The sequence below is a fragment of the Rousettus aegyptiacus genome, unplaced genomic scaffold (genome assembly GCF_014176215.1).
Source record: "Rousettus aegyptiacus isolate mRouAeg1 unplaced genomic scaffold, mRouAeg1.p scaffold_m13_p_14, whole genome shotgun sequence".
Classification (NCBI taxonomy): Eukaryota; Metazoa; Chordata; class Mammalia; order Chiroptera; family Pteropodidae; genus Rousettus; species Rousettus aegyptiacus.
In genome coordinates, this window is record NW_023416289.1 from 30866629 (window position 1) to 30892229 (window position 25601).

The 25601-nt window shown below is 43.0% G+C and overlaps 3 protein-coding genes, 1 long non-coding RNA gene and 1 pseudogene across 13 annotated transcripts in view; 3 read left to right on the plus strand and 2 right to left on the minus strand.

The window, feature by feature from the left end:
• ANKRD27 (ankyrin repeat domain 27) overlaps nucleotides 1-9554 on the minus strand; it is a 50375-nt gene extending 40821 nt beyond the window's left edge. For 2 of the 6 annotated variants that reach the window (XM_036231564.1, XM_036231565.1), the window contains exons 1-2: nucleotides 9419-9554; nucleotides 1007-1138 (exon numbers count right to left, since the gene is read on the minus strand). In XM_036231564.1, the coding sequence (XP_036087457.1) occupies nucleotides 1007-1108 (102 nt within the window). In that variant the 5' untranslated portion in view covers nucleotides 1109-1138; nucleotides 9419-9554. Of the gene's footprint in view, nucleotides 1-1006; nucleotides 1139-6247; nucleotides 6371-8675; nucleotides 8801-9418 lie in introns of all 6 variants that reach the window. The other 4 variants (XM_036231560.1, XM_036231561.1, XM_036231562.1 and 1 more) reach the window with 4 other exon arrangements.
• Nucleotides 9555-9735: 181 nt separating this feature from the next.
• Nucleotides 9736-15303, plus strand: LOC107504190 (regulator of G protein signaling 9 binding protein). Its single transcript, XM_016133229.2, has one exon. It carries the CDS (start codon nucleotides 10602-10604, stop codon nucleotides 11307-11309), a length of 708 nt encoding a protein of 235 aa, XP_015988715.2. The 5' UTR covers nucleotides 9736-10601; the 3' UTR covers nucleotides 11310-15303.
• A 1269-nt stretch (nucleotides 15304-16572) lies between these two features.
• On the minus strand, nucleotides 16573-20779 carry LOC118611364. The gene is made up of 2 exons (XR_004954265.1): nucleotides 20668-20779; nucleotides 16573-17250 (listed from the first exon to the last, which is right to left on the minus strand). It is a non-coding gene; the product is annotated as an uncharacterized LOC118611364 (long non-coding RNA).
• NUDT19 (nudix hydrolase 19) lies at nucleotides 20425-24978 on the plus strand. Of its 5 annotated transcripts, none has more exons than XM_036231567.1 (3): nucleotides 20425-21329; nucleotides 23395-23502; nucleotides 24870-24978. In XM_036231567.1, the coding sequence occupies exon 1, from the start codon at nucleotides 20499-20501 to the stop codon at nucleotides 20988-20990; it is 492 nt and encodes a 163-aa protein (XP_036087460.1). In that variant the 5' UTR covers nucleotides 20425-20498; the 3' UTR covers nucleotides 20991-21329; nucleotides 23395-23502; nucleotides 24870-24978. The 5 variants fall into 5 exon arrangements, with proteins under 5 accessions (XP_036087460.1, XP_036087461.1, XP_015988753.2 ...); XM_036231568.1 differs by having other exon boundaries at nucleotides 23395-23754; nucleotides 24870-24974; XM_016133267.2 differs by lacking the exon at nucleotides 23395-23502 and having other exon boundaries at nucleotides 20425-21130; nucleotides 24870-24957.
• LOC118611594 lies at nucleotides 22192-22309 on the plus strand (annotated as a pseudogene).
• Nucleotides 24979-25601: the final 623 nt, after the last annotated feature.

The window sequence follows — 25601 nt, forward strand, 5'->3', positions numbered from 1 at the left end:
AATAATGAAATTTATGACTTCTAAAATCCAAAGTGAAAAAATTGTAGGAAAAATGTATGAATCACAAAACCAATCAAAACCCAGAAGGGATTTTAAGAAACCAGGCTCTGAGGACACAGGGATGGACTGGGAGGCATGCAAGTCAGTTCCAGTTTTCCAGAGCAGCAGCTGAGAACCTGACATCAACTGGAGCTAAACTGACCTCTCCTTTGGTTCAAATCCACAGCTGCCTGACATGCTTGTGTGACGTCACACCCCGTGGCAAGCAGGAACACGAAGAAGACAACGCGCACAAGACTCCTCAAGCAAAGGCCAACAACGGATGGCACAGAGGCGCCCACACTGTGTCCCAACACGTTGTGTAAGAGGCCGCCCATTCCACCAACTGGACAGAGCTGCGATGTGGGGCCTGCCTTCTTGCCAGGCAGCAGAGGCTCCACGGACAGGTACGGTTTCTCTTACATACCTCCTCCTGGCTGCCTGTAAAAACTTTTGAGATTGTGGCCTTTCACCACAGTTCTTTCACCACAGTTCTTCCTCTTTAGCAAATGCCTTTGAAAGTGACATATGAATGTGTTCACGCGTTCTATTATTCTACCGGAGTGAGCACCCACCTCATTCATGAGGCCCTGGGGAGGAATATGATTTCAGCCCTCAAGAAGCCCTCATGGTCAATGTGAAAACAAGAGAAGCCCTCACGGTCAATGTGAAAACAACAGAAACAGAAGGAAATACCTTAAGATCTCTGTCAACATGGGCTGAGAGTTCAGAGAAAGGATTACATCCTGGGCTGGTACAACACCAAGAGGCTTCCTGGAGGAAGCAGTAATTGGTGGTCTCTCTCTACTCATCCACATATCGAGCATGGTCTGGGGCTCGTTACACTGAGCAGGTTTGTAGCTGAATCCCTCTCAAATTAACTGAAGTGTACCATATTTCTGACCTTGTCAGGACGGCTAGGTCCACATCTATGCAAAAGGACAATCCTCAGGATTGACATACTTACAATGCCATGGATTTGGGCCACCTTGTTGCACAAGTCTGGACGCCACTTCTGAAGAGCCAGATAGAAAGGATTTTTCAGAAGATCTTCATCATACAGAGCCATATGGACTTCGGATGGGGCAAAGTGAGTCTCCTGGAACAAGGGGGGAAAAAAGGAGTAAATTAGCACTTTCAAATATGTATAACACATGAAGGTCTTGATCTGGCAATTTCTAAAAACCATCCCTAACATGTATTCAACTCTACAGACTTAACACTCCATAAGGAAATATCAAAGATAACCCACCAATTCCAAGATGACTTTTTTTACTGGTTAAATGTATACATTAAATTCAGAAAATCTTAATAAACTCCACATCATTGCAAATGTAAAAATGGCTATTTTAAAAATATCTTACATGATCAAAATTATGGCACTTTAAAGATATGCATGCATTTTTAATGAAATATTTTAGGCAGACAGAAAAGTACAAAGTAATAACATAAACCTACCACTCAGAAGTACCAAACCTTAACACTTGGCTAGAATTGCTTCAGATTTTCTTTGAAGACATAAAACTTATCAGTAGACTGGAACCCCAGCTGTGTCCTGCCCTGATCCCATTCTCTCTACCTCTTTCACGATCCTAAAGTTGTGTATCCTCCTTGCTCATGTGACTATTCCTTTGTGTATTCATAAATAATCTAGAATACCATTTTAGGTGGTTCGAAATTTACATAAATGGTACCACACTACAAATAGTCTGGAAAATAATCTTTACAATCAAAATTACTTTTGCAAGTTCTCTCCATGCTGATCCATACAGCTCTCATCCATTCATTGATTTCTATATGGTATCTTTAAGTAAATGTGACACATTTATCTAATATCCTATATTTAAGGTGCTTCATTTCCAATACTACAAACAATGCTTGAATGAGCACTCTATACCCTACGGGTTCCATAAGCACGTATCTAGGAATGTCCTTAGGAGGGGGGCACTGCAGGCTGCACCCACCTGCACTGTCACCAGATGCTGACAACGCTGAACTGCTTTCCACCCCCACAAAAAGTGCACGAGTGTTCCCCTTCCTCACACTGCATTCTAATCCACACTTCTAAGTAACATCAGATTATCTCATTTCTGCAAGTCTATGAGTATAAAATAGTATTTTGCTGCTTTTAATTTTCATTTCTCTAATGAGGTAGAACGTCGTTTCCTCGTTTTATAAATTACCTTATCATGTTTTTTGCCCACTTTTCTAATGAGTTGTTGGCCTTTTCCTCATGATTTTTAGATCTTTATATATCTGGATACTAAAACATGTTGTAAATATTTTCTCTCAATCTGTGACTTACCTTTTCATTTTTTGAGATGGGTATTTATAGAAATTGAAGCGTTTGATTTTGATGTAGTTTAACTTGTCAATCTTTGCCCTAATAATCATCAGTGCTTTTTGGATCTTAGGAAATCCTATCATCTAGCATGTCCTTATGTAAAGTGACTTCACCATTTCCCTAATCAGAAGATGGCGTCTACTTCCCCAGCCCTTGAATCTGGACCAGCCCTGTGATTTGCTCTAACCAACCAACAGGCAAAATTGATGCTCTGTGATTGCTGAGTGTCAGCCTCAAGAGGCCTTGCAGAGTCCACTCTCATTGTCTTGGTGCCCTGAGACCACCATGCTGTGAAGAAGCCCATGGGGAAGACCATCAAAATCTCTCCAGCTGAATACAACTATGTGAGTCTAGGTGAGAGTAGCAGAAGAACCATGTGCCAGCCCAGCCCACATATAGAAAGTAATAAAATGTAGCCATTTGAAGCCACTAAATTTTGGGCCGGTTTGTTATGCAGCAAAGGCTATATTTGAAATCACATCCTTTCCAAAACCAAGGCCACAAAAATAGTCCCTATAATTTCTAATAATCTTCAAGTTTTTCATTTTTAGGACTTCATCTTTATTTTTATATATGTTATAAATTGGGCATCTAATTAAATTTTTTTTTCCATATGGTAAACTGTCTTAGTATGTTTGTGCTGCTATGACAGACTACCATAGACAGGGTGGCTTAAACAGCAAACATTTATTTTTCAGTTTGGGAGGCAAGAAAGTCCAAGATCAAAGTGCTAACAGGCTAAGAGACTTGGTTCTTAGTGAGGGCACACTTCCTGGATTGATGATCTTTTTGCTGCATCCTGACATGATGGAGACAGAGATCTCCTGTCTCTTCTTCTTTTTATAAGGGCATTAATACCATCATGAGGGCTCTATCCGCATGACCTAATTTAACCCCAATTAGATCCCAACCAATGCCCCACCTCCAAATATAATCACATTAAGGATTAGGGCTTCAACATATGAATTTTGGGGGAACACCAAGCCAATTGTACCCATCATTGTTTTTTGAGTAGTCCATCTCCCCTCTCACACTGGCTGATAATGTTACTACCTTTGTCATACCCCAAGTTCTCATATATGTTTAACCTGTTTCTGGGCTCTATTCTGTTTCAATGGTCTAGACAGACCAGTGCTGTCCAACAGATATATGTGAGAAATGTTAATAATATATAACATGCATGATTACATAATTTAAAATTTTCTAGTAGCCACATAAAAAGGGAAAATTCTAATGAATTTTATTTATCTTAATGTCCAAAATATTGTATTTTCAACATATGATCACTTTTAAAATTATCAATGACATGTTTTACATATTTTTACTACTACCAAGTCTTCAAAATCTGGTACCTTTATAGTACTTCTCAATTCATAATAGCCATATTTCAAGGGCTTAATAGCCCCATGTGGCTAATGGCTATTAGACAGAGCAGAGCCACATTATTTTATATGACTACAGCTTCATAATAAGCTTTGCTATCTCATAAAGAAAGGCTTCCCATCTTGTTCTCCAAAATTGCCTAGTTATTCCTAATTATTTACAAAATCAGGTCAATTAGAATCAGCTTATCAATTCCATGAAAAATCCTGTTGGGATTTTTACTGGAACTGTGCTGAATTTATGGACTAGAGAGTCAACATCTTTATAATAATGAATTTTATCATCTATGAACATGGTCTATCTTTCCATGTACATCTTCTTCTATGTTCTCCAATTAAATTTTCTCCTTAAAGATCATATACAACTTTTATTAGACATTATTTATATATTCCATACAGAGTTGCTTCTATTGTGAATGGGGCCTCCATTGCCCCAGTCTGCTCCCCTTACCACCCATCAGTGTAGTTTTAATGGGCTCTCAGAGAGGAATATGAAAAATGAGCATGAAAAAGGATTCAGAGTTCTAGCCATGTCATTGCACCTGAGCCTCCATCTCAGTCTGTTACCTGCCTTGTAGGAGTCTCATTTACATGCTGCCTTCACTACTTTTGCCATAGTGCATATCAATGTACCACCACTTACTACTAGACCACATGGCCCCTTGTGAGAATTAGAAAAAAGCACACCATTTTCCCAGTGGGTACCGTCTTGCAGGGCACATGGCTTGGTAAGCAGCCCACAGGCTACATATCAGCCTCAGTTTGGGCAGGGAACCTGTGTGATGAATAACCTTCACAGTGCACACAATGGCTCTATTGTTAATGTCTGGCATTTTCCTTTAAACACCCACTCCCTTTTGAAATGTATTTTTAAAAGAACCCTACTACTACTTAAATGAAAAAAAAATTTTAAAAACCCATTGTTCATTCCCATAAAGTTTTAAAATTAAAAATTATAAAAACAATCGACTTTAAAACCTTGCTAGATACTATTGCCTGCCAAAGGTTCTGAGCTTAAGCCTTCATTAAAAAGAGAAAATTAGCAACTATTAAAGATCATTGAGTAAACTTATCCTTGATAGAATCGGATGAAGAAAAATGAAAAACTGAATTACTTTCTATGTAAAAATATTCCAGTATACCTCCTTGGGGAAACATAAGAACAATATGCCTACGTATATTATGAATTCTATCCCTGATGGTTAATGATAAAAATAGCACAAGGTTCATGTGAGGGTATCCAGGCACTGTGGTAACTTCTATACATCCTCACCCCATTTCAATGCCTCTGATAACTATAGGTAACTAACTATAACTAATGCTCACAGTAACTATTGGTAGTTAGCTCCATGCCGCAGATGAAGAAACAGAAGCCTAGTTGGTGAACTCAAGGTTACATAGAGTGAAAAACCGAATTACTTTCTCACCATGTAAAAATATTTCCATGTCTCCTTGAGAAAAGAGCAGAACGACATGCATAAATATATTATGGAGTAGGGGTTATTTCATGAGCCACAGATGTACAGATTCCATACTTATTTCCACTCCCAAAAAAGTCCTCCTGACAGACAGCCACACAGGAGCCATATGGAATCACCTTGGTCTGGTCCAGGCAGGGTTGTCCTGGCTGCAGATCCTGGGGACTGCCTAAAGGAAGCAGGCCGCTGAGCTCCCTGCAAATCCGCTTAGGGAGAAGAGCCTAGCGTGAAAACGGCTACATATAATCCTTTCTTGGACCCCACAGACAGCTCTGCAACAATTCAGATACCCGAATTGTTGAATTCAATTATTACCAGAGCCCAGATAATCCTTTTATGAGCCTCAAGCAGAACTGTATAATGTAATTTTGCTGGGACAGAGTCATAAGAAAACAAAATTCTTTCAGGTTCCTGACACAGTTGGTTCTACATGGCAGAGTGCAAAAGTACAGATGCCTTGGACAAAAACCATATGAGAAACAGGGTGCGATACAGTCGAACTACAACTAGGGAGGGACACTCCTGCTCTTCAGACTACATGCTGGCAGAACACCAACACCTCCATCCCCGATATGAAAGTGACAAGGGCTGGCTTTGATGGAGAAACTTACAACTTAGCTGGGAGACAAGAAATGTGCACCAGAAGTGGACAACAAACCCAGATCAGTGCTGGAAGAGGTAAGGACCAGACAGAGACAGGAGTAGCAGGGAAGGGCATGGAGGTGGGAAGTGAGGAAGGCATCCTGTCAGGGACCTGACAGGGCCAGAGGTTTAGGTGGCAGTAAAAGGTTCCTGTGGGCACAGAAAACCCAAGTAAACTTTTTTTGACTAGATGAGAAGATGAGTCCAGGAAAATAAGAATCCAAACAGAGCAGGTCTGAGAGGGCAGCAAGATAAGAGAAAGCCCCTGAATGCTGATATCAGAACATAGAGTTCAAATGCATGAACTATGTAAACATATAGGGTTCTTAGCAAGTATTGCTGATGAATGGGACGGAACTTACTGTTTTTCAGTCTCAAGCCATCTGCTTTCTCTTGGACAGCGGTCCTCCTGGTTGCCAATGACTGAACCCTCTGTCCAGGAGGAGGGATTCAAAAAGCTCTGTCCAGTACTGTTCTCAACATTTCTGTCCCAGGGTTAAAAATATGTAATATCACATACAATCTGGTGCTTAATGCAGAACTGAATTCTTATATAGGGGTAAATACTTAAAAATAATATTTAATGCCCTGACAAGTTTACTTGCAAGAATTAGTTTTACATTTTATAGTATTATGCAAAGTAAACTGACTTTTCCTTGTAAAACTAAAAAGATGAGTGAATCCTTTTATAAAACTTCTTCAGAAAGATTCCACTCCTGCCTGCTGAAGCTCAAATGATGGGATCATTTACAGAAAATCAAGTGAAGTTAGAGATACCAAATACCCTGGAACAAGAGTTATCTGAGGTTACTCTGTGATCAGGACAGTCAGGCAAGGACTCAAACTGGTACCAGGCATTTCAGGAGGTGGTACGCACACTTGTGGTTTTGTGGTTTTCAACTGTACTGTCAGCCTGGATAACTCTCTGTGGTCAGGGACCATCCGGTGACAGCGTGCAGCCTGGCTCAGCAAAATCCAGCACAGGAAAGTCTGCACCTCCCAGAGATGCACTCCCTGTCGAAATCCCACTGCTGTGGCTGCTCCCACCCTTCTAGGACCCTGACCAAGGCATATTTTCCAACTGATGAGCAATAATGCTCCAGCTGGTTTAATCTGTGATTCAGAAGGAAAAGGCACAAAGAAAATACTTTCTATCTATGTTTAATCCCAAACGGAAGCAATTCAATGATATAATGTTAGTCACTTGTGTCCTTCTGGCCTTTAACATCTATGGATCCCATCCATATTTTTGTCAAAGCTCCTCTTCAAAGCACCCAGCCTGTGTCTAGCTGCCTGGCTCACCTAGGCATTCAGTAATTATTCACTTACTTGAACAAAATGATAGTGGCGTGTTAGAGAAAGCTCAGACTCCCAGGGAGAGATCTTTTCTCACAGGAGCTAAAATTCCACTGCCCATAACTGGGGAGGGTGAGGGGCTGGCCTCAGGCAGCCATGCTAGCACTGGCAAAAAGCCAGAAACAAACGGGTGTGCTCAGAGCTGGCTAAATACAGTGACAGGTGGACTATGGAGGATCGCAGAGGGGGAGACAAGGCCTCAGGGCTGGGAGAGGGGCTGAAAAACAGGGCAGAAAAGTTTGGAGGAGCACAACTGCCCCACAGAATGCCACTGCATAACCCTGCTCCTGGAGCAACAGGTGGATCCACCAGCACCCTCCTCCCTGTACTGACAGTATCTTGGGCAACAATGCAGGAACTTCAAGGGCCACTTCTCAGTGTCTCTCAGTTGTAGACATAATCTCAAGACAAATCAGGTCTGGATTTTTCAGGTCTGAACCCTTTCTAGGTCTGGTATCTAACATCACATGGTCACATTCCTCTGCTCCTCTAGGAGAAGATGAAGTTACTAAACAGTGACCTAATCCTGACAATTCATAAACAGGAAGAACCCCAACAGTGCAGAAACATGTGAATAACAAAGACCCAGCAGCTACCCTCAAGAGGGCAACACTGGTCCAAGAGCCAAAAGGAGGCACAATCAAGACCTGACCCTAGGACCTATGCAGATTCTACGGTTCACTCCCCAGCAATGCTACCTGGCTTGTTACTTCAGGTGACAAGCCAAGATGGAGAGAGCTCACCCAAAGTGTCCACCCAACTTCAGAGCCCCAGTTGCTTTTCTGCCACTACGGCTAGTCAGAAGTATCTGTTCCTGCCCCCATCCTGCCCGACCTCCTTGGAGGCCTACAAGGCCACTCAAACCTGTTCACCCAAAGGATCACAAAATGATTTTTCCAAAACTGAGTACTGTGCAGGATCCTTCAATGATTTCTCCTCCACTCCTTACTAGATGAACTCTCAATTTCTCATTTCTGGCCCTCTGCTGACCTCTGCAGCCTCATCTTCCACTGCTGCCCCCACAGGTCCACAAAGAGATGGGGTCTTCCTTCTACCATTTCATCCTAAAAATTACTCTTCCCCTTTCAAGGCCCTCATTTAGCTGGCTGAGACCCTCCACAGAAGAGAATGGCCAAGGCCCGGAAAGCCTGGGCCTTCACCACAAATGGCCACTGAATCAAATAGATTAAAGGGCAGACTGCTGAGTGAGAGTGAGCCCTGAGGCAATAGCTTCTGGACCCTCCAGGCTGCCTCACCACCAAGACAAGAGAGGAGGCCTAGAAATGCAAATATCCAGCTAATATCCACTGCTCTTACCTAGGGCTAGTGGTAGGCTATATTCCTTAATCAAAATAGAGGCCTCTCTCCAGGAAACCCATGAAGTGGAAAATCCCAGCTGGCACGTAAACTAGTAGTCCCAGTAGTTTCGCCTACCTCTCGTTCCCTGAATGTCCTAAATCCTCAATGAAAACTAGACACCTGCTTCCGTGGTCCATCAAGGGTCGAGGGGCGACCAAAGTGGCACCGTCTAGCTCACAGGCCTCAGGGCAGTCCATTTTCTACGAAAAGAACTGAACAGATTTACAACGCGGAATATCTCTTAGTGCTCAAGAGTTTTCCTGTCGTAATCTTTACCGAGCAGGACAAGGAGACCCCACCCCACAAGAGGCAGGCAGGCAGGCAAGGATTCCCTCCTCCCTTCCCCGCGCCTTCAACATCCTCCCGCCCGGCCCGAAGCGCCAGACCGCGACCCACAGCCTCCTTTCCACTCTCCAGGATAGGCCGCCCGCAAACCCCCAAGGCCACTCAACTCAAGAGCGACGATCCAACCCACCCACAATTCTGAGCTCCGGGGGCCCCAGACCCACTGGCCCGTCCTAGATCCGCGGGGATCAGAGGGCACATTCTTCGCCACCCCGCCCCACCCTGGAAAGGAGGAGCAGAACAAGTCCTGCTGCGGACGCGATGAGGAGAGCGCGAGCTGGGCAGTGCACCCGGCGAGGAGCCGGGGTTTTGGGGGATGCCAGGGGAGCACCAGCTGCGCCCGGAGCGCCAGTGGCGGGGAGAAAAGCGCCCCTCCCCCTTCCCGCTCGCGGCCCCGCCCGGCCTCTGGGCCCCGAGGCGCAGCCGTCCCGAGGGAGGAGAGGCGCGGGAGCAGACAGGAGAGAGGAACTTACTTAAAGGCTACATAGTTTCACTCCCTACCCTTCCCCGAGCGGCGGCGACACCTCCTGGCCCTTGGGCTCCGACTTCAGTGCCCACCGCCCCAGCGCTGCAGCTTCACTCCACCGCCCACTCTTTTGCTCCGCCGTTGGGCGGAGCCGCGCCTCCAGGTTAGCCCAATGAGCAGCCGTGTTTATCCAGAGTGACGTATGAGTAGAGCAATCATTGAGTCCGTCCGGCCGGGGGAGGGGCTCAGTCAGCGCCAAGCACTTCCTACACCGGCTGGACAAGCCCAGAACCGCCGACTGCGCGTGCCCGGAACGAGGGGGGCGGGGCCGAGAGCCCTTTTGACACTAGGGAAGGGGTCCAAGCTCCGTCTCTGGAAAGCCGGCTGGACCGGGATGGGGAGTCCTGGGAGCCATCCCACCCCGTGGATCGCCCTTTATTGCTAGCTTTGGAGGATGGAGATGCCCAGCCCTATGAGGCACACCACTCCTGTGGCTGACAGGGTCTGGAAGTCCGGGTCCCTAGGTTCTAGTCCCTTCACTTGTACGATATCGAGTGACATAGGTCCCCCCCCTTTTTTTTTTTTACCTGGGCCTCAGTTTCCCCATCCGTGAAACAGAGAAGGGTTAGATCTGTCGAGCGTTAATATTTCAGAACTTCAATGGGGTGCGGAGGAGAGGGAGATGTGGGACCTACACGTGACCTCCCCGCGCGGGGCTCCGCCTATCCCTTGTCCAGGGATGGAAGCGCCCTGTAAGGACGGGCGGGGGTGGGTGGATCCTAAGAAACACGACCCAGCCGCCCTTGGCTGCGGCTAAGGCGGAGCGCGCAGCTCCGCGGCGGGCTAGCCCTGGAGACGGCACGAAAAGATGGGGACCGCAACCCGGGCTTTGCAGAGGGCCACCGTGGAGACCAGGGCGGTGCAGAGACTAGACCTGTGACTCGGAGCGTATCTGGGGAGGATGGACGAAGGGACGGGAGGCAGCTAACAGGACTCTCCGCGCCTGGACCTCAGAGGCGCACGTCGCAGGTCCTAAGCGGGATCCGTCGACAGCACGGCAGCACCGAGCTAGTCTTGGGCCATGAGGAGCAGGCCCACGGTCCGGCCCGGGGCCGCCGTCAAGACTGACGCACTGAAGGCGTAAAACTAAAAGGGGCGCACGCGACCGGGTTGCGCGGGAGCTCACCGCCATGGCGAAGGAGGAGTGCAAGGCTCTGCTGGATGCGCTCAACAAGGCAACCGCATGCTACCATCACCTGGTGCTAACCGTCGGAGGCTCGACAGACTCGCAGAACCTGCGCGAGGAGCTGCAGAAAACGCGCCATAAGGCGCAGGAGCTGGCGGTGGCCACCGGCGCCCAGCTGACGACTGCGCTGCGAGACCGGGGCATGGGCACCGAGGAGCGCGCTGAGTTCGAGCGCCTCTGGGTGGCCTTCTCCGGTTGCCTGGACCTGCTAGAAGCTGATATGCGGCGCGCGCTAGCGCTTGGCACCGCGTTCCCACTGCACACGCCTCGACGGCCGCTCGTGCGCACAGGCGTAGCTGGCGGTGCAGCGGGCGTAGCCGCGCGCGCCTTGAGCGCCCGCAGCTTGCGGCATGAGGCAGAATGCGACTTCGATGTAAACGACCTGCGAGAGCTGGAGCGGGAGATCATTCAAGTGGGCAAGATGATCCACGATATGGAGATGAAGGTCAACGTGCCCCGCTGGACAGTGCAGGCCCGGCAGGCGGCGGGCGCCGAGCTCCCGTCCAGCGCTGGCGCCTCCTCGGCGGGTTTTGTGTCCATAGAAGAGAGGACGGGGCCCTGCGACCTGAGCAAGGCCGTCGCCGCCACCCTTTTCAGCGCCGTGCTGCTGGCGGCTGTAGCTCTGGCGGTGTGCGTGGCAAAGCTCAGCTGACTAAGGACACCCGATGGCCCCTAGGCGCCACTGTTACTTCCTCAGAGACACCCCTTCTAGAATGACCGCTACTGCCAGGACTCAGATGGGAGTGGGATCTGGCATGTGTAAGGGAAGAGGTTCTAAAACACCGTGTACACGCGCGTTTCAGGCATACATCTGCCTGGGCAGAACGCGGTTTCCTCTTGCTGGCCTGGGAGGAGTTAATTTTGTGCGGGCCGCCAGGGCATTACCACTAATGTATGCAGGAGCTTTATCCTCTATTAATAGAAAACCGTTCACAGTGACCCCAGATTCCTCTGAGTTAATGACTTACCGCGTGTGCTGCTGGGGCGTGTTTACACCAGAGACTCCCATGGGGCAGTTTGAAAAAGGGGGTTAGGTGAAATGAAATGTGGAGAGGGGGCCTGTTTTGTTGGGGTGGGGGGTTCTTTCTGGACAGGAGACAGATTGCAACAAGCTGTAAGCAGTTTTTATTACCTTAATCCTTTGGGGCCTAAGCTTAGAATGCAAAAAGAAGTTCATGCAAAGTGCTTTCTCTACTGTGCACGATTGCGCTTCTTGGCAGAGCTTATCCGTCAGTCACCAAAAGCAGCTAGAGAGGGTCTGTCTGTCCCTTGCCCTCAGGGTCTGACTCTGCTTGTAAAACCAGAGAAGCATGGTAGAAGCCGCCCTCCACTGCACACACTGCCTATTTAAAAAGACACTCCCCAGCCAACTTGGGAGGGGTGTAAGCTTCAGGATGGGCCGCATGCTGTTTAAACAGGGACTTTCTCCTTCGCTGGGGCTTATTTTTGTTCCAGAACTAGACCAGAGTTTTTGATCCTCCTTTAGGGGAGGGCTGGGGAATCCTCTTTGGAGCCCTTAATCCTATCTATCCCTTGAATTTGCTTGCTGGCCAGTAGGAGAGCTGGCTTTGGAAGGAGCTGCACGGCTCTCTGACCCTGACACTGCCCACCCCCCCACTGGGCATAGTGGCATCACTGGCACAGAGAGGTTTTGAGCCAATTAATCCTGAGACTGGGTTAGAATGTAGCAGCTTTAACTTGCAATTTAAGAAGCTTTTTTTAAAATAGCAATCATTTGAAAGTCACATAACCGTATTGTGTACTATCAAAACTGTTTTCTTTATAAAAGACATTTATTTGGTCATGAATTTATACCTGACTATGAGTCAAACATAGGAGTCTTATTTGTATATTTGGGTACCAAATATACATCTGAATCTATTTTTAAACTCTATCTTCTTGATGGCAAGAGGTCATAGCAAAAACTACTGGAACCACAGGTGTAGATGACAGAAGTTAAGTGGGTGCTGCTTCTTTCGGTCAATAAATAAGGAAATGTGGAAAACACCCTGGGTCTCAAGCTGGAATTTGCCTGAGGAGTGCTGCTACCTCCTACCTGTGGTCCAGAGACAGCATCTATTGAGAAACGAGATGCATTTAACTCTCTAAAGGTAATAATTTGGAATAAAACTCAGAGACTTTGATTTGACTAAAAACTGACAAGATTTTTTTTTTTTTAACTCCAGAAATGAGAAAGGGGACTAGGAGGAAAGCATTGGCAGTTTTTCAAAGGGCAACTTGGAGGGCAAAGGGGCAAAGGCAAAAAGCAGGAGTGCTGTCTGGGCATCCACTCCTATAAGCCACCCTCCCAGCCTACTCTCACTCCTCAGCACACAGGTTCCAGCACCTCAGAATATGAGATCTGTTTGCACGTGTCTGTGATAATGGTTTTAAAAGACCCACAGGTCTTAAGCCAATTAAAAGTTTTGTGACAATAACTAAATAAAAACTTTTTCTGCCTCTCCCAGTTGGGGTGAAACTGAACAGGGGCCAAAGTCAAATTCTTTTACACCTGATTGTCCAAGGTACCTTCAGAGATGACACAGAAAGTTTTATAAATTCCTCTTTCTCCTCCCACACACAATAACACATGGAATCTCCATTGCTTTCCCCAAAGCCTCATCTCAGGCAAGAGGAAGCTAGGACATTTTGTGACCCGGTGTTGGAAAATATCCCTAAAAACCAAGCCCTGAATAGAATCTTCTCTTTTTAAGACTGACACTCTGTTCTTATTAAGGTGTTTTGATTCATCAAAAATAAATTGTTCAGCAGAACCTGTTAAAGAAGCAACCTATCAGAAATCGTGTAATACACAGAGGATAACTGGGACAAGCAAATTTAATTGTTGTCATTCTATCCTTTTGAAGATCCTTGAGTATTATAGGTGCAGTAGAGGTATACCTGATTTTAAGAGTCCTCTGCTCACTGAAATTAGTGATAAAATGTTGCCAAAAAAAAAAAAAGCTGAATTAGAATAAACGTCCTGTGAACTTGTTAACCTCAACAACTCTGAGTTTGAAAATTTTAAATATTAGGAACATTTGGCATTATTTGAAATTATTACTGCCTACTAGAACTTTTGCAATATGATGCAAGTAAAATTGCTTTCTGCTTGAGCAATAGGCTGCTGTCTATATCTGTCTGCCCTTATTTCTATATATAATTCAAGAGATCACTTTTTGATAGAGGACTAGTTCAATTTAGGTGTTTGATATAAAAGTTATTAATTTTCTAAAAACATTTGGTATGATATACCATGATACAAGTGATAAAAAAAATCAAAATGTTTAATATAGGATATACATGAAGAAGTCAATGTCAAAGGCTATGGCAGAGAACCAAATTAAAGGTACAAGTTAAAGGATAGATCTTTACTTCCAAAGTAAAACACTACCTTAAGTCTCTTGTGAAATTAAATACCTATAACATCCCTGGGGCTCTTTTGGGAAAACAATATTGCTGTCTGACAAAACAAGACCTTGGAACGTCAAGGCACTTATCATGGGAACTTTGAACGATTGCTATTAAAAACAGTTAAAGCAAACAAATACAAAAATCTAATCATGTTTGTAGGAGAAAAATGCCTGCTGGCAAATTCTTTTCTATGTGCTATAAGAACTTCAAATGCCACAAGGGAAAATATTTTTTGGTAAATAAAATTAGAGCATAAGCTTCATGATTTACCTAAGGTTTACAGTAAACTGCATAAGAGATGTGTGATGTCAAATGACTAAAAAGTAGATTTGGTTAAAAAGAGTTCTAGTTTGCATAAAGTTCCTGATAATGCTGCATTTTCCTTTTCAATGTGCACATTGAGATGTTTTTAGCTACTTGGTTGCTTTTCAGAATGTAGTTCTCTGTTCTATATTGAATGCTTGTTAAGGGGGTGAGCCCCAGAGTGTGAGCCCGTATGTCAGTCTGAGAAATAAAGTGCTGTAGGCCTGGCCTCTGCATTACTTTAGGGTGAGCCTCCTCTGGCAAGGGCTGACCAGCTGCAATGTGTGAGGCTCTGCCTCTCTCTCCAAGTACCTCAGACAAGTCATTGACCTTCCTGTGCCTCAGTTTCCTCATTTGTGAAATGGGGGGGGCGGTCCTGACTGATCAGCTCGAAGGTTCCTTTTAGAGCTTAATACATTTAATAGAATGAAGTTATATTTTGTTTGTTTTTTTGTATATGTGTGCATGTTGAAATGGAATCTTATACTTTGGTGGTTATTGTCTAAAATCAGTTGGTAAAATTTCATATGAATTTTAAAAATCAGAATGAACTAAGCTTACTGTGATTTTAGTCCATATTAGAATTAGCAGATGGACTTGAAAGCAAATTTGCATAAATGCTACTTATAGTATTTAAATTAGATTAGGAATTTAAATTCAGACTCTAAGTCCAAGAAAGCCTAGTATTTATTAAACAGTTTGTTGTACTCAGCAGTCAGACCACCTAAATTGATTCTGGGAAATTACAGATGTGAAAACCTGTTATTTGTCGTGGAGACTGGGAGAATCCTATTCTGCAAATAACCTGATGCCTTCAGAACTATAACTACACTGGCTACCTGATATCAGGGAACCTGAGTGCAGTGTGGTTGTCTGTATGTGGCATCAGATCCAGGGTGGAATTAAAGACTTTGTGTCTACTGTTTGAATGATGCTTCTAACTGAAATGTTTATTAATACATAAAAAAATTAAAGATAACATACAGCGTTAATAACTTAGGTGGAAAGGCATGAATAAGTGATTCAAATATCAACTATTGTGATAAAAAAAAAATTCTTGGGAGTATTTTCAGTCTTGCTCCACAGCATATGTAATCCATTTGGCTCAAACAAACTCTTATCAAAAAAAAATTCTTAATCTTCTTCATGTACACTTGAAGTGAATGTCCTGATCAACATGATTACTCGTCACAGATTTAATTACATAAAGAGATGTTCAGAAATATGCCAGGACTATAAATTTCCAAGTGCTTTTCTATGATTATACTCTTTTAATGCGGGATAGAATCCAGGAAGAGTAGCGGGTCTCCACATGAATGATCATATTCAAATAGTTTCTTTGACTCTTAGGAACTGGCCAAAAGGGCAGGAACTGACCAATTGCTGCAACCTTGTGTCCATGAGCGCTAGATGGATTTCTGGAAAAGCATCCCTCTCTTTTACTTATTTTCTTCTCATTCCACAGAGGAGTCTAGGTGTTTTCATTGTAGTGTTGTAAAATCTTGGGCATCCTTGTTTAGTGTGTAATTTAGAACCGTGTAACCTTAAGGCTTATATATCAAATGTAAATAAACCGAATGAGACCTCCTTTTGGTAAAATGATTTTAGAAAGTCTTTTTAATATGCTGTTGCCAGAAGGCAAATTTGAGTCTCCTCTGCTCGTATGTATGTGTTAGGCATATAGAGATCTACAAGGAAATATACAGAAATGAAAATATTAAGGTGGTGGGATTATGACTGGTGTTTTTTCATTATTTTTATTTAGTGTTATATTGTTTTTACAATAAAAATTTGAATGTTTTTATCACCTAGAAAATTTTGTTATGAAAATATACATTTTAACAGTTAGGGTCTCAATTGTTATGAGAAACAACTTCAGGACCTTCCCCCCAAAAGTGAAGCAAAATGCTTTTGGAATCTTACCCCAGGGAATCAGAAGCAAGTTTTGAAATATAGTGTCAAGATAGAACAGCATAGAGATTAAGAGCACTGTCGAATTTGAAGCAGTTCCTTAATCTCTCTGACTTCAACTGCTTTATCTTTACAGTGGAAGTAATAATAAGGTAAGCTTCACAGGGATGTTGAGATAAGACTTTTTACCAGGCACAGCGCTCAATAAATGTTGGCTCCCACTGCTGTTATTATTTATCATACTATTTTAAAAGTCTGAAAAATGAGATGGTTGGCAAAAGAACCAATATATGTGAAAACATTTTATTTTCCATAACTTAGGTAAAATCTGCTAAAAAAGCAATTTGAAGATGAAAACTAGAAAAAAACTTGTCAAATGATAGAAGGTACATAATAAAAAGGTCAAGTTTACAAAGGGAAATTCAGGTTGATTTAGAAGTTGGAATGCATACATTTGTAAAATCAAATTTATTGAGTTAAATTTAAATATGGTAACGTTCGCCCTTCTTAAGTATGCAGTTTTGATTTTTGACAAATGTATAAAATCATGTAACCATCATCCAAGTCAAGATATAGAATGATTCCCTTACCCCCCAAAAGTTCCCCATAGCCTTCCTTCCCACCTCAGGCTCTGGCAACCACTGATCTGATTTGTCTCTATACTTCTGCTTTTTCCAGAATGTCACATAAATGGTACACATTTTGAGAAATAATGTTGTGAACCTTTTAAAAAACCTCAAAAACACTTTTTTTTCAAGAAACATTTTGAGTTATAATTTTTTGTGTGATTTTTGGTGCACAAGATGTTACTGGTTATTCAGATAAATTGTTTCATGGCAGTGATGGGCATTGGTTTCTAGGCAGGTGGAACAAACTCTCCTGTTACTGTTGTGTCTCCAAGCTGATGTCATCTCTCCATGGCTAGCCCTGAAGATTACGTTCTCTTCCTTTTTCAACTGAAAAACCTGATAAACAATGGATAATATAAATGAACTTGGGCTCCCTGAATGAGGGACTGAAACAAAAGCCCACTTGGAGCCGTAGATAAGAAGCCACATGACATGTTTGGACCATTTTTTTCTTAGGATTATGCATGTGCTAATAAACCAAATAAGAAATTTGTTATTGTAAAGACAGCTGGAGACGACCAGAACATAATGATGAAGAATCAACTGTCATTAGCTAGGAAGTAAGCAACTGTTGTCATAAAGTAACACAGTCTTATGACCAAGTGGCACATGGTAATTGCTAGCAGTGGGGGATGGCTGTGTGCACTGTCAAGCTTAGGGTAGCTGGCACTGTGCTCCTGGCAAAACAGGACTTGGCAGGGCACTCTGAGAACATGCCAGTAGGTTTGGGGATAGATTTTGACACTAGCTTGGCTACAGGACCTTAAATAAATCACAATGAACTTTAACATATCTCTTGCCCATTTTTCTAACCAATGGAGTTTTCTCTTTTCCCCGTTTTTCTCTTAAACTTTTGTGACAGGTGTTATAGTTGTTTTTTTTTTTTTCTTTTTTTTTTTAATCTTAGACTTCGTTCTGGATCTTTTGGTCATAATGTTGTAACTATAGACAGAAGGTAGGTAAAATTGATAGCCATGTGATTGAACCATTGTAGAAATGGATCCCTCAGGCCCTGATCAAGCCCTGGCTGACTTGCTGACCACAGTCTCATGGGAGTTACTGAGTCAGAACCCGGCTGAGTTGCTCTCGAATTCCTGATTCCACAGAAATTGTGAGATGTTCTATTGTTTTATGCCACCAAGTTTTAGAAGAATCTGATAACAGCAATAGGTAATATATCCATAAATTAATTTTTCCTGTGAGCAGAATACATTAGATTTAAATATATTTGTATCTCTTTGTGGCTCAGGGTGTGTTCTTTGCATCTTACTAGTTCTTTGCTACAGTTAAGTGAGGTTGTAGGATGTGGCGTGTGGACATATACATAAAGTGGTACTGCACCACTTTGCTTTGCACTCCATGATACAGTCATCTCACTTAGGAGTGACCAGCCTTTAGAAAAACCAGCTAATACAGAAATAAACATACCTATAAAACCATGGTGTTATTTTACAGTGAAAAGTGTGTCCTGTCTTAAAATACTTAACCCCTCTGTGAATGATTTCTCATCTGTAAAATGGCAATAGCTATTTCCACCTTATAGGATTTTGTGAGGACTATACAGTTAATACAAAGTTCCTAGTGCCTTACACAGTAAATGGTTTATAAATATTAGTATTATTCCTAGGATTGAGGGACTGGTACTTCAATCTCCTTAAAACTATAATCTCAACTATTTCCTTTCCCTTGCTTTGCATATTCAACTAATTACTACATTACATCAAGCTTGTCTCCTAAATATAAATCATTACCTTCTCTCTACCTCGCCTCCTCTCCACAGCCACTCTCTTAGTTTAGGCCCTCATTATTTTTTGCCTAGTAAATTCCATGGACCTCTTGTCCAGCCCCATTCACTTTGGTCACCATGCTACTGTTTGGGTAACCGCTGAAGATATGAATTATTTTACAAGAAAATAAATCCACTTTATTTACTTTCAATAAATTTAAATCCACAAGGTGTCCTATATTACACAGATTCTGTTGTCCAATGGCCTTAGCAGGAAGGTTGCTTCAGAATTTGGCACATACCATGGCAGTTTCATGAGCACTAGTAACCTATTCCCTGATTATCCTGGTTTTGTTTGACTTGCCACCAGGAAGTCATTGTGTTGTTCTTTACCTTGTACACATAAGCACACATAAGCACATCTCTTGCCTAGGTAACACTCAGGCTCGTCTTGAGCATAAACACCTTCAATTTTAAAAGGAGCTATGTGTTCCCTCTGGTTCCGGAGACCCTGCTTATAGTCAGCAAAAATGGCCTTGGCCTTCCAGATATATTTGTTGTTTTAGAAGTCCTGTTCTAAGCAGGCCTCCACATGCGTTTGAGGTCACTATGAATGCATTCACAGCTTCCCATGGCTCATAGCACTGGAAATGTCTGGAAAGTAGGGGAATGTTCAAAACACAGATTCCGGGGTGCCACCAAGACTCTACAGTAGATTCTGAACCAATTCACAGAGAGCCACAGAGAAGTGGTTTAGGTAGGGGTCCCCAACTGTGGATTCTGTAGACTCAAGGTGGGTGAAAGTTGGCAGACTCTCGCAGTAGGGCATGGGTCCTCCCTTGACCTCCATGTGTGCTTTTCCCAGTGTGGCCCGGTTCTGTTTCTGGAATGTAGTCAGTACACAGAGATTTGCACCTTTGGAAAATAATGCTAAAAAAATCAGGTTAAATATTGGTGGTGCCATCTGTGGATATTCATCCATAAAATAACTCACATTATAATGACAGCTTGTAAATGAAGCTTAGCAAGAGTACATATAGTCTATATCTGATCTAAAAACATAATGTGGGATAAGTTTTAATAGTAATTGTAGGAGAAGCTATTGGCGACTGGTAAGGAGTCGTAAAACAGAAAACTCAGATTTAAAAAGGCTCTAAGATGTAATATTTCTCTTGGAGGTGATTCCTACAGCCACTAAAAATTAAATGACTTATGAGGCTTAAGGTGGTCCCAGGTGCACTGACAATAAAACGTGTCCACACATTACTCTGGGGCGTAGGGGATTCAAGTAGGACCTTTCACACTCAGGCTGAGCAGTGGGAGATTTATGATTTTGCATCTGGTTCATCCAACGGTTTCTCACTGGTGGGATTCATGTAAGCTTGCAAAGCTCAGACACGTGCCCCTAGGACATCACCCACCTTCTACAAAAGGAGATACGCCATGTATCAACCCGGATTTTAAAGGAAGAAATCCTAGTTCTCAGGTTTTGGTTGGGTAGGTGTCACCAGGCCTGGGTTTGCATCGTGCTTTTATCATGGCAGGTAACATACACACATAAGCATTCCTGCTCTTGGTCCCAAGTCCTGGATGAGGATGGTGCTGTACACCTTTCGGGAGGCTGTGATAGCCCATGTTCCGTGACAATGGGAACCAGGGCACTGCAGGCGATGCTTGCTCCAGCGCGCCCCACGCCCCTCCTACCCGAAGGCGTTCGAGTTCAAACACTGTAGGAGTGCCTAAAAGAGACACGCTTTCGTCTTCAGTCCCAGAAAGCCACTGGGGTGGTAGGGTCGGCGCGTAGGAACTCCTGCCGTGCCAGAATTTGGAGGCCAGAAGCCAAGCGCCGCCACCCGCAATGAGCGCACTCGCGCGATCCGATTTAAGCCGCTGGCGGCGGTCAGCCACCTTGGTGCTAGCGGCGGGTTGGACACACCCAGGCCTCGCCGCCGCGTCGCTACCTCCACCACCCGTTGAGGACTACCGGCTGCTGCTACTGGAGCGCTCCGAGAGCCAACACTTCCTACCCGGGGCTTATGTCTTTCCAGGCGGTGTACTGGACGCAGCAGATCGCTCGGCCAACTGGCTGTGCCTCTTCGCGCCACATCACGGCCCGCCGCACTTCAACCTTGTCCCGCGTCCGCCCCCGCGCACTGGCTTCCCAGTGCTGCCGCCAATGGGAACTGACGCCGCCGACGGGGATGACGCGGCGCTGCCGTATGACGTAGCCTTTCGCATCTGCGCCATCCGCGAGACTTTCGAGGAGGCGGGCGTGTTGGTGCTGCGGCCCCGGGCGTCACTGGCCGCCGCGCCGGAATCTCCGGATAAGGGCCATACAGCCAATAAGTGACTCAGCGGGCATGGGACCTAGGCTGTTGGGTCCCCAGCCCTGCAGGCCAAAGCTGGAACCTTGGCGAAGTGTTTTCCCCGGCTTCACAGTCTCAAGGCCTCGACTCTGTCTCCCCAGGCGGCTCCCCGAGCAGGGCTGCTGTGGGTGTCCCAGGATCCGAGCAGAACTCAGATTTAGGCGCCAGACCCCTTTCCAAGCACTTTAAGTCATTTCATCCCACAGTAGTTTGTTTCTTCAGAACATATTTTATGTGATTTCAGTGTTTTTTGTTTTGTTTTGTTTTGTTTTTACATTTATTGAAGTATTTCATGGCTACGGATATGTTCTAATTTGGTAACCGTACCCTTTGCACCTAAAAAGAATATTCTCTGGTAGAGTGTTTGTAGAAATGACAATTAAGTTAAATTCCTTGGTAGTGTTTGTCAGGTCTTCCATTTTAGTTGTTCCATCAAGTACTGTACTGAGAGGAATGCTTAAATCTTCAACAAATAATTGTGGATTTGTCTTTTTTTCTTTTCAGTTCTATCAGGGTTTCCTTCATGTGTTTTGAAGCTCCTTTTAAGGTGTTGTATAGACAGGACTGTTAAAGCTTTATGGATTGACCAGTTGATTATTATGAAATATCTTTCTTTATCCTTATTCTAAAACCTGAAGTTTACTCCGTCTAATATTAATATAGCCACTCTACCTTTCATTTGATTTGCTGGCACATAGTATATCCTTTTGCATCCTTTACTTTTAACCTTTGTGTCTTTCTATTTAAAGTGTGTTTCTTATAGGCAGCATATAGTCTTTTTTTTTATCCAATAAGACAATTTCTTCCTTTCATTTGGAGTGTTTAGATCATTTATATTTTTGTGATTATCAATAAGATTAGATTAAAATCTACCATCTTACTGTTTTTTTTATTTATCCTGTCTGTTCTTTGCACTATTTTTCTTTTCCTGACTTGGATTAGTTGAGTATTTTTAGGACTCTGTTTTATCTCCATTATTGACTTATTAGCTATACCTCTGTGGATTTAATTTAGGTTTTGCAATATACATCTTTTGCTTCATGTATAGTGTTAGAACCTTGTAACAATATACTTAAGATTTCTCCTCTCCTCCCATTTATGCTATTGTTGTCATATATTTGACTTTTATTGTTATTATACACTCTCTAATACACTGATTATTTTTGCCTTAAACAGTCAATCTGAGTCTACAGCCATGCTACCCTGAACATGCCCAATCCCATCTGATCTTGGAAGCTAAGCAGGGTCAGGCTGGTTAGTACTTGGATGGTAGACCACGTGAGAAGACCAGGTGCTGTGGGAGTGAAAAATAAAAAAATAAGAGATTGTAAGCTGACAAGGTCCTTGCAATCTGTGAAGTCAACCAAGGGTTGCCTCACCTAAAAAATAAACTAAAATGAAAAACAGTTAATTTGTTAAAGACTGAAAATGAGGGGAAAAAATTGTCTTTTATTTTACCTGCATATATGTCCTTTTCTGCTAATTACATCATTTCCGTAATTTTTTTTTTTTCTATTGACAGATTTTTCTTCTAGATGTGGGTTACATTTTCCTGTTTTTGTTGTGGATCTTGTGATTTTTGATTGGATGTTGAATATTGTGATATTTAGTCGAGGACAAGATTTTGTCATATTCTTTTAAGGCTTGTTGGACCTTTCCTGGCAGGAAGTTAAGTTATTGCAAATTGATCCTTTCGAGATTTGTTTTTTTAAGTGATTTTGGGGTGGGTCTATGGTAGCCTTTATTCTAAGGCCGATACTTGCACTTCTAATGTATGATCCTTCTGGGGTCTACAGAATACCCCTTATATTCAACAAGGTCTCTGCACCGGGGTTGGAGGGAATTTGAAAAGTTCTTGGCCTTAGATGAACTCCGGGACTATTAGTCTTAAAATCCCAGGTAATTGTCCTTTTCCCAGGAATCATTGTTTTCCAATGTTGTGTGGTTTCACCTTATGCATGTGTAGATTAGTGTTTAGTGAAGACTCAAAGGCATCCTATACAGATTTCTGGAGTTCTACTCTGTGTAGATTCCTTCCTTTCAGGTACATTGCCTTCCAAATTCTAGCTTGTATGGGTTTTCCCAAACTCTGATCCTTGTCTCCTCAAGTCAGTGAGAATCTTACATTTTGATTAGGTTCTCCCTTCTTGTGCCATTGTCTGGGAATTAACCTTTTGGCAGAAAACTGGAAATTCTTGGAACTCTACTGAGTTCACCTCATTTGTTTTTCTTTTCTCACATGTTACAATTCAACATTTTTCAATGTTCAAAAATGGTGGTTTTATAAGTTTTGTCACTTATCTATTTTACATTATGTTAGGGGAAGGTAATTTTAGCACTCATGGTTGGAAGAGGAGGTTCCAATAAGTGATTCTTAACCTGGTCTAGGTTAGCGATTCTCAGCAATATACCCCACCCCCTTGGTATATTTGGCAATGTCTGGAGACGTTTTTGGTTGCCACAATTTGGGTACTTCTGGCTTCTACTAGAGCCCAGGTATGCTGTAAAACATCCTTTAGTACATAGGGCAACCCCCACAACAAAGAATTATCTGGCCTAAAGTGTCAATAGTGCTGAGGTTCTAAAACCTAGTGAAAACAGTGGGTGGGTTTTAAGAGCCAGTAGCTAGATTTTCTAGTTAGAATAGCTGCCTGAGTTTCTTCATCTATAAAATGACAGTATGTGGAATTGTCCTAAGGAATGGAAATATTTTACATAAAGTATTTGAGCAGTGCCGTATAGTAACAGGTAACCAATAAATAATTTCTTTTAATATGTGGTTCAGACTAATCTGAACAGGTTAAATTAAGTGGGTCAATGCCTATTGTTTAACCCTTCATCTTGATATTATTGAACTCACAAAGAACTGACAAAGCAGAATGCCTTGTAAATTACTTAAAGATTGGGTGGTCCTTTGAAGCCTGAGCTTTGTTTTCAAAATGCAGCCAACTTCAGAATAATCTGAGGTGCTTGTTAAACATTAGATTGCTGGCCACATAGACTGAAGATTTAATAGGTTTCTTAGGGGATGTTTAAACATATACAGCTTGTAAACCTTTGGCCTATAGTTATCCAAGGCAGAAACTGTTTTTAACTCCTGGTTTAGGTGTGGGAATCAGTTTTCCTCTAGTAAACCAGTTAAAGAAAAGACCTTTTGGGATTATTCCGTAATCATTGAATCAGTTCTTTTTATCTAAATGTACATGGAAGGAAGGTGTGGCAAGGAGGGTATGCCACAGGAGTGAGGTGACTTAAGTTAAATGGGCAAACACTGGCTGATTGCTACCCTGCTATCATTACACTCCTGGGACTGTAGACTGAGCTATGCCTCTTGACCTTCCTGAAAGTTCCTACTGCTCCTGACTCTTTCCCCCCATTACAACATGTGGGAGACATCACATTACATTTTGGTTGCTGAAGGCACCATAGGGCCTGAGAGCTTTGTCTTGTCCACAACCACATCTTCAGGGCCTACCCAGGGCACCTATTTTTGGGAGGCACAAATGGGCACTCGACTGCCATGAGTTTATACTTCAGAGTCTTCTTTCCTTCAGGAATGACCTACCTTGCCTTCTCAGCATCTCTTGCCTTTTATGCTGAATGACTCTCACAGGTCAACTCTTAGTGACCTATCCTGGTTTATTTATTAGTTCCCAGGATCAATATCCCAATAATCAACCTCGTAACTGGGATCAACCCAGCTTTCTTCAGCAAACCTTTGTTTTCTCAGTGGAATCTAACAAGGTGCATCTATGAATTAATTTTACAACTTTAATTATGTCTTAGGTACTGCTCTAACAATCTGAAATGTTGCAGTGTCTATGGAAAAAAACCTTCAGGAACTCTACCTTTGTTTTCCACAGTGGTTATCTCCGTCAGAGGCAATCAAAAGTTTCTTATCAGAAGAAATTTTGATGATAAACCCACAGTTCTATGAAATAAGAAGACTTGAAAACTTTGCCTCTCTCTCTGACTTGCACAGATTTTGTTTGGATCATGTGTCAGAACAGGTGGAAAGATGGATGCCAATCATATTATTAACTGCTGATGGAGAGATCTGCCTTTTACCAGGCAAGTTAGTGAAGCATCAATGCTTTTGTTAGTATTCACATTTAATTAATACTATAGTAGTATGACAGTATTGCCCAACACAAAGACATGAATTACAGTCCATGTTTTACCCATTACAGTGGTTATTATTTAAATAAGGTCAAAGTCTATAAAATATAGTATTTGTTATAACCAGAAGTTCTGAATAAGTCACTTTATATACACACATTTATGTAAACATATTTCCTAAACTGACAAAGTTCTGTCTTGTATTATCTCACTTTTTTATATTTCGATTTTGAATTGTGAGAACTTGTAAATTGTCAGCTTATGTGAATTAGGGAGTTTGTTGGTGGTCAGTTGTTGTTTGGCAAGTATATGATGGAGGTTTTGTGGCAGTTTAGAGTGGGGTTTTGTGACCTTTGTTACTTATGGTTACCTGTCTCAAGTCTCACAATAGTGATAATGTTTGTTACTCATCCTACAGCAATTTTGATGCATAAATAATGATTTCTCTAATTTAACCTTAAAATTATTAGAGCATC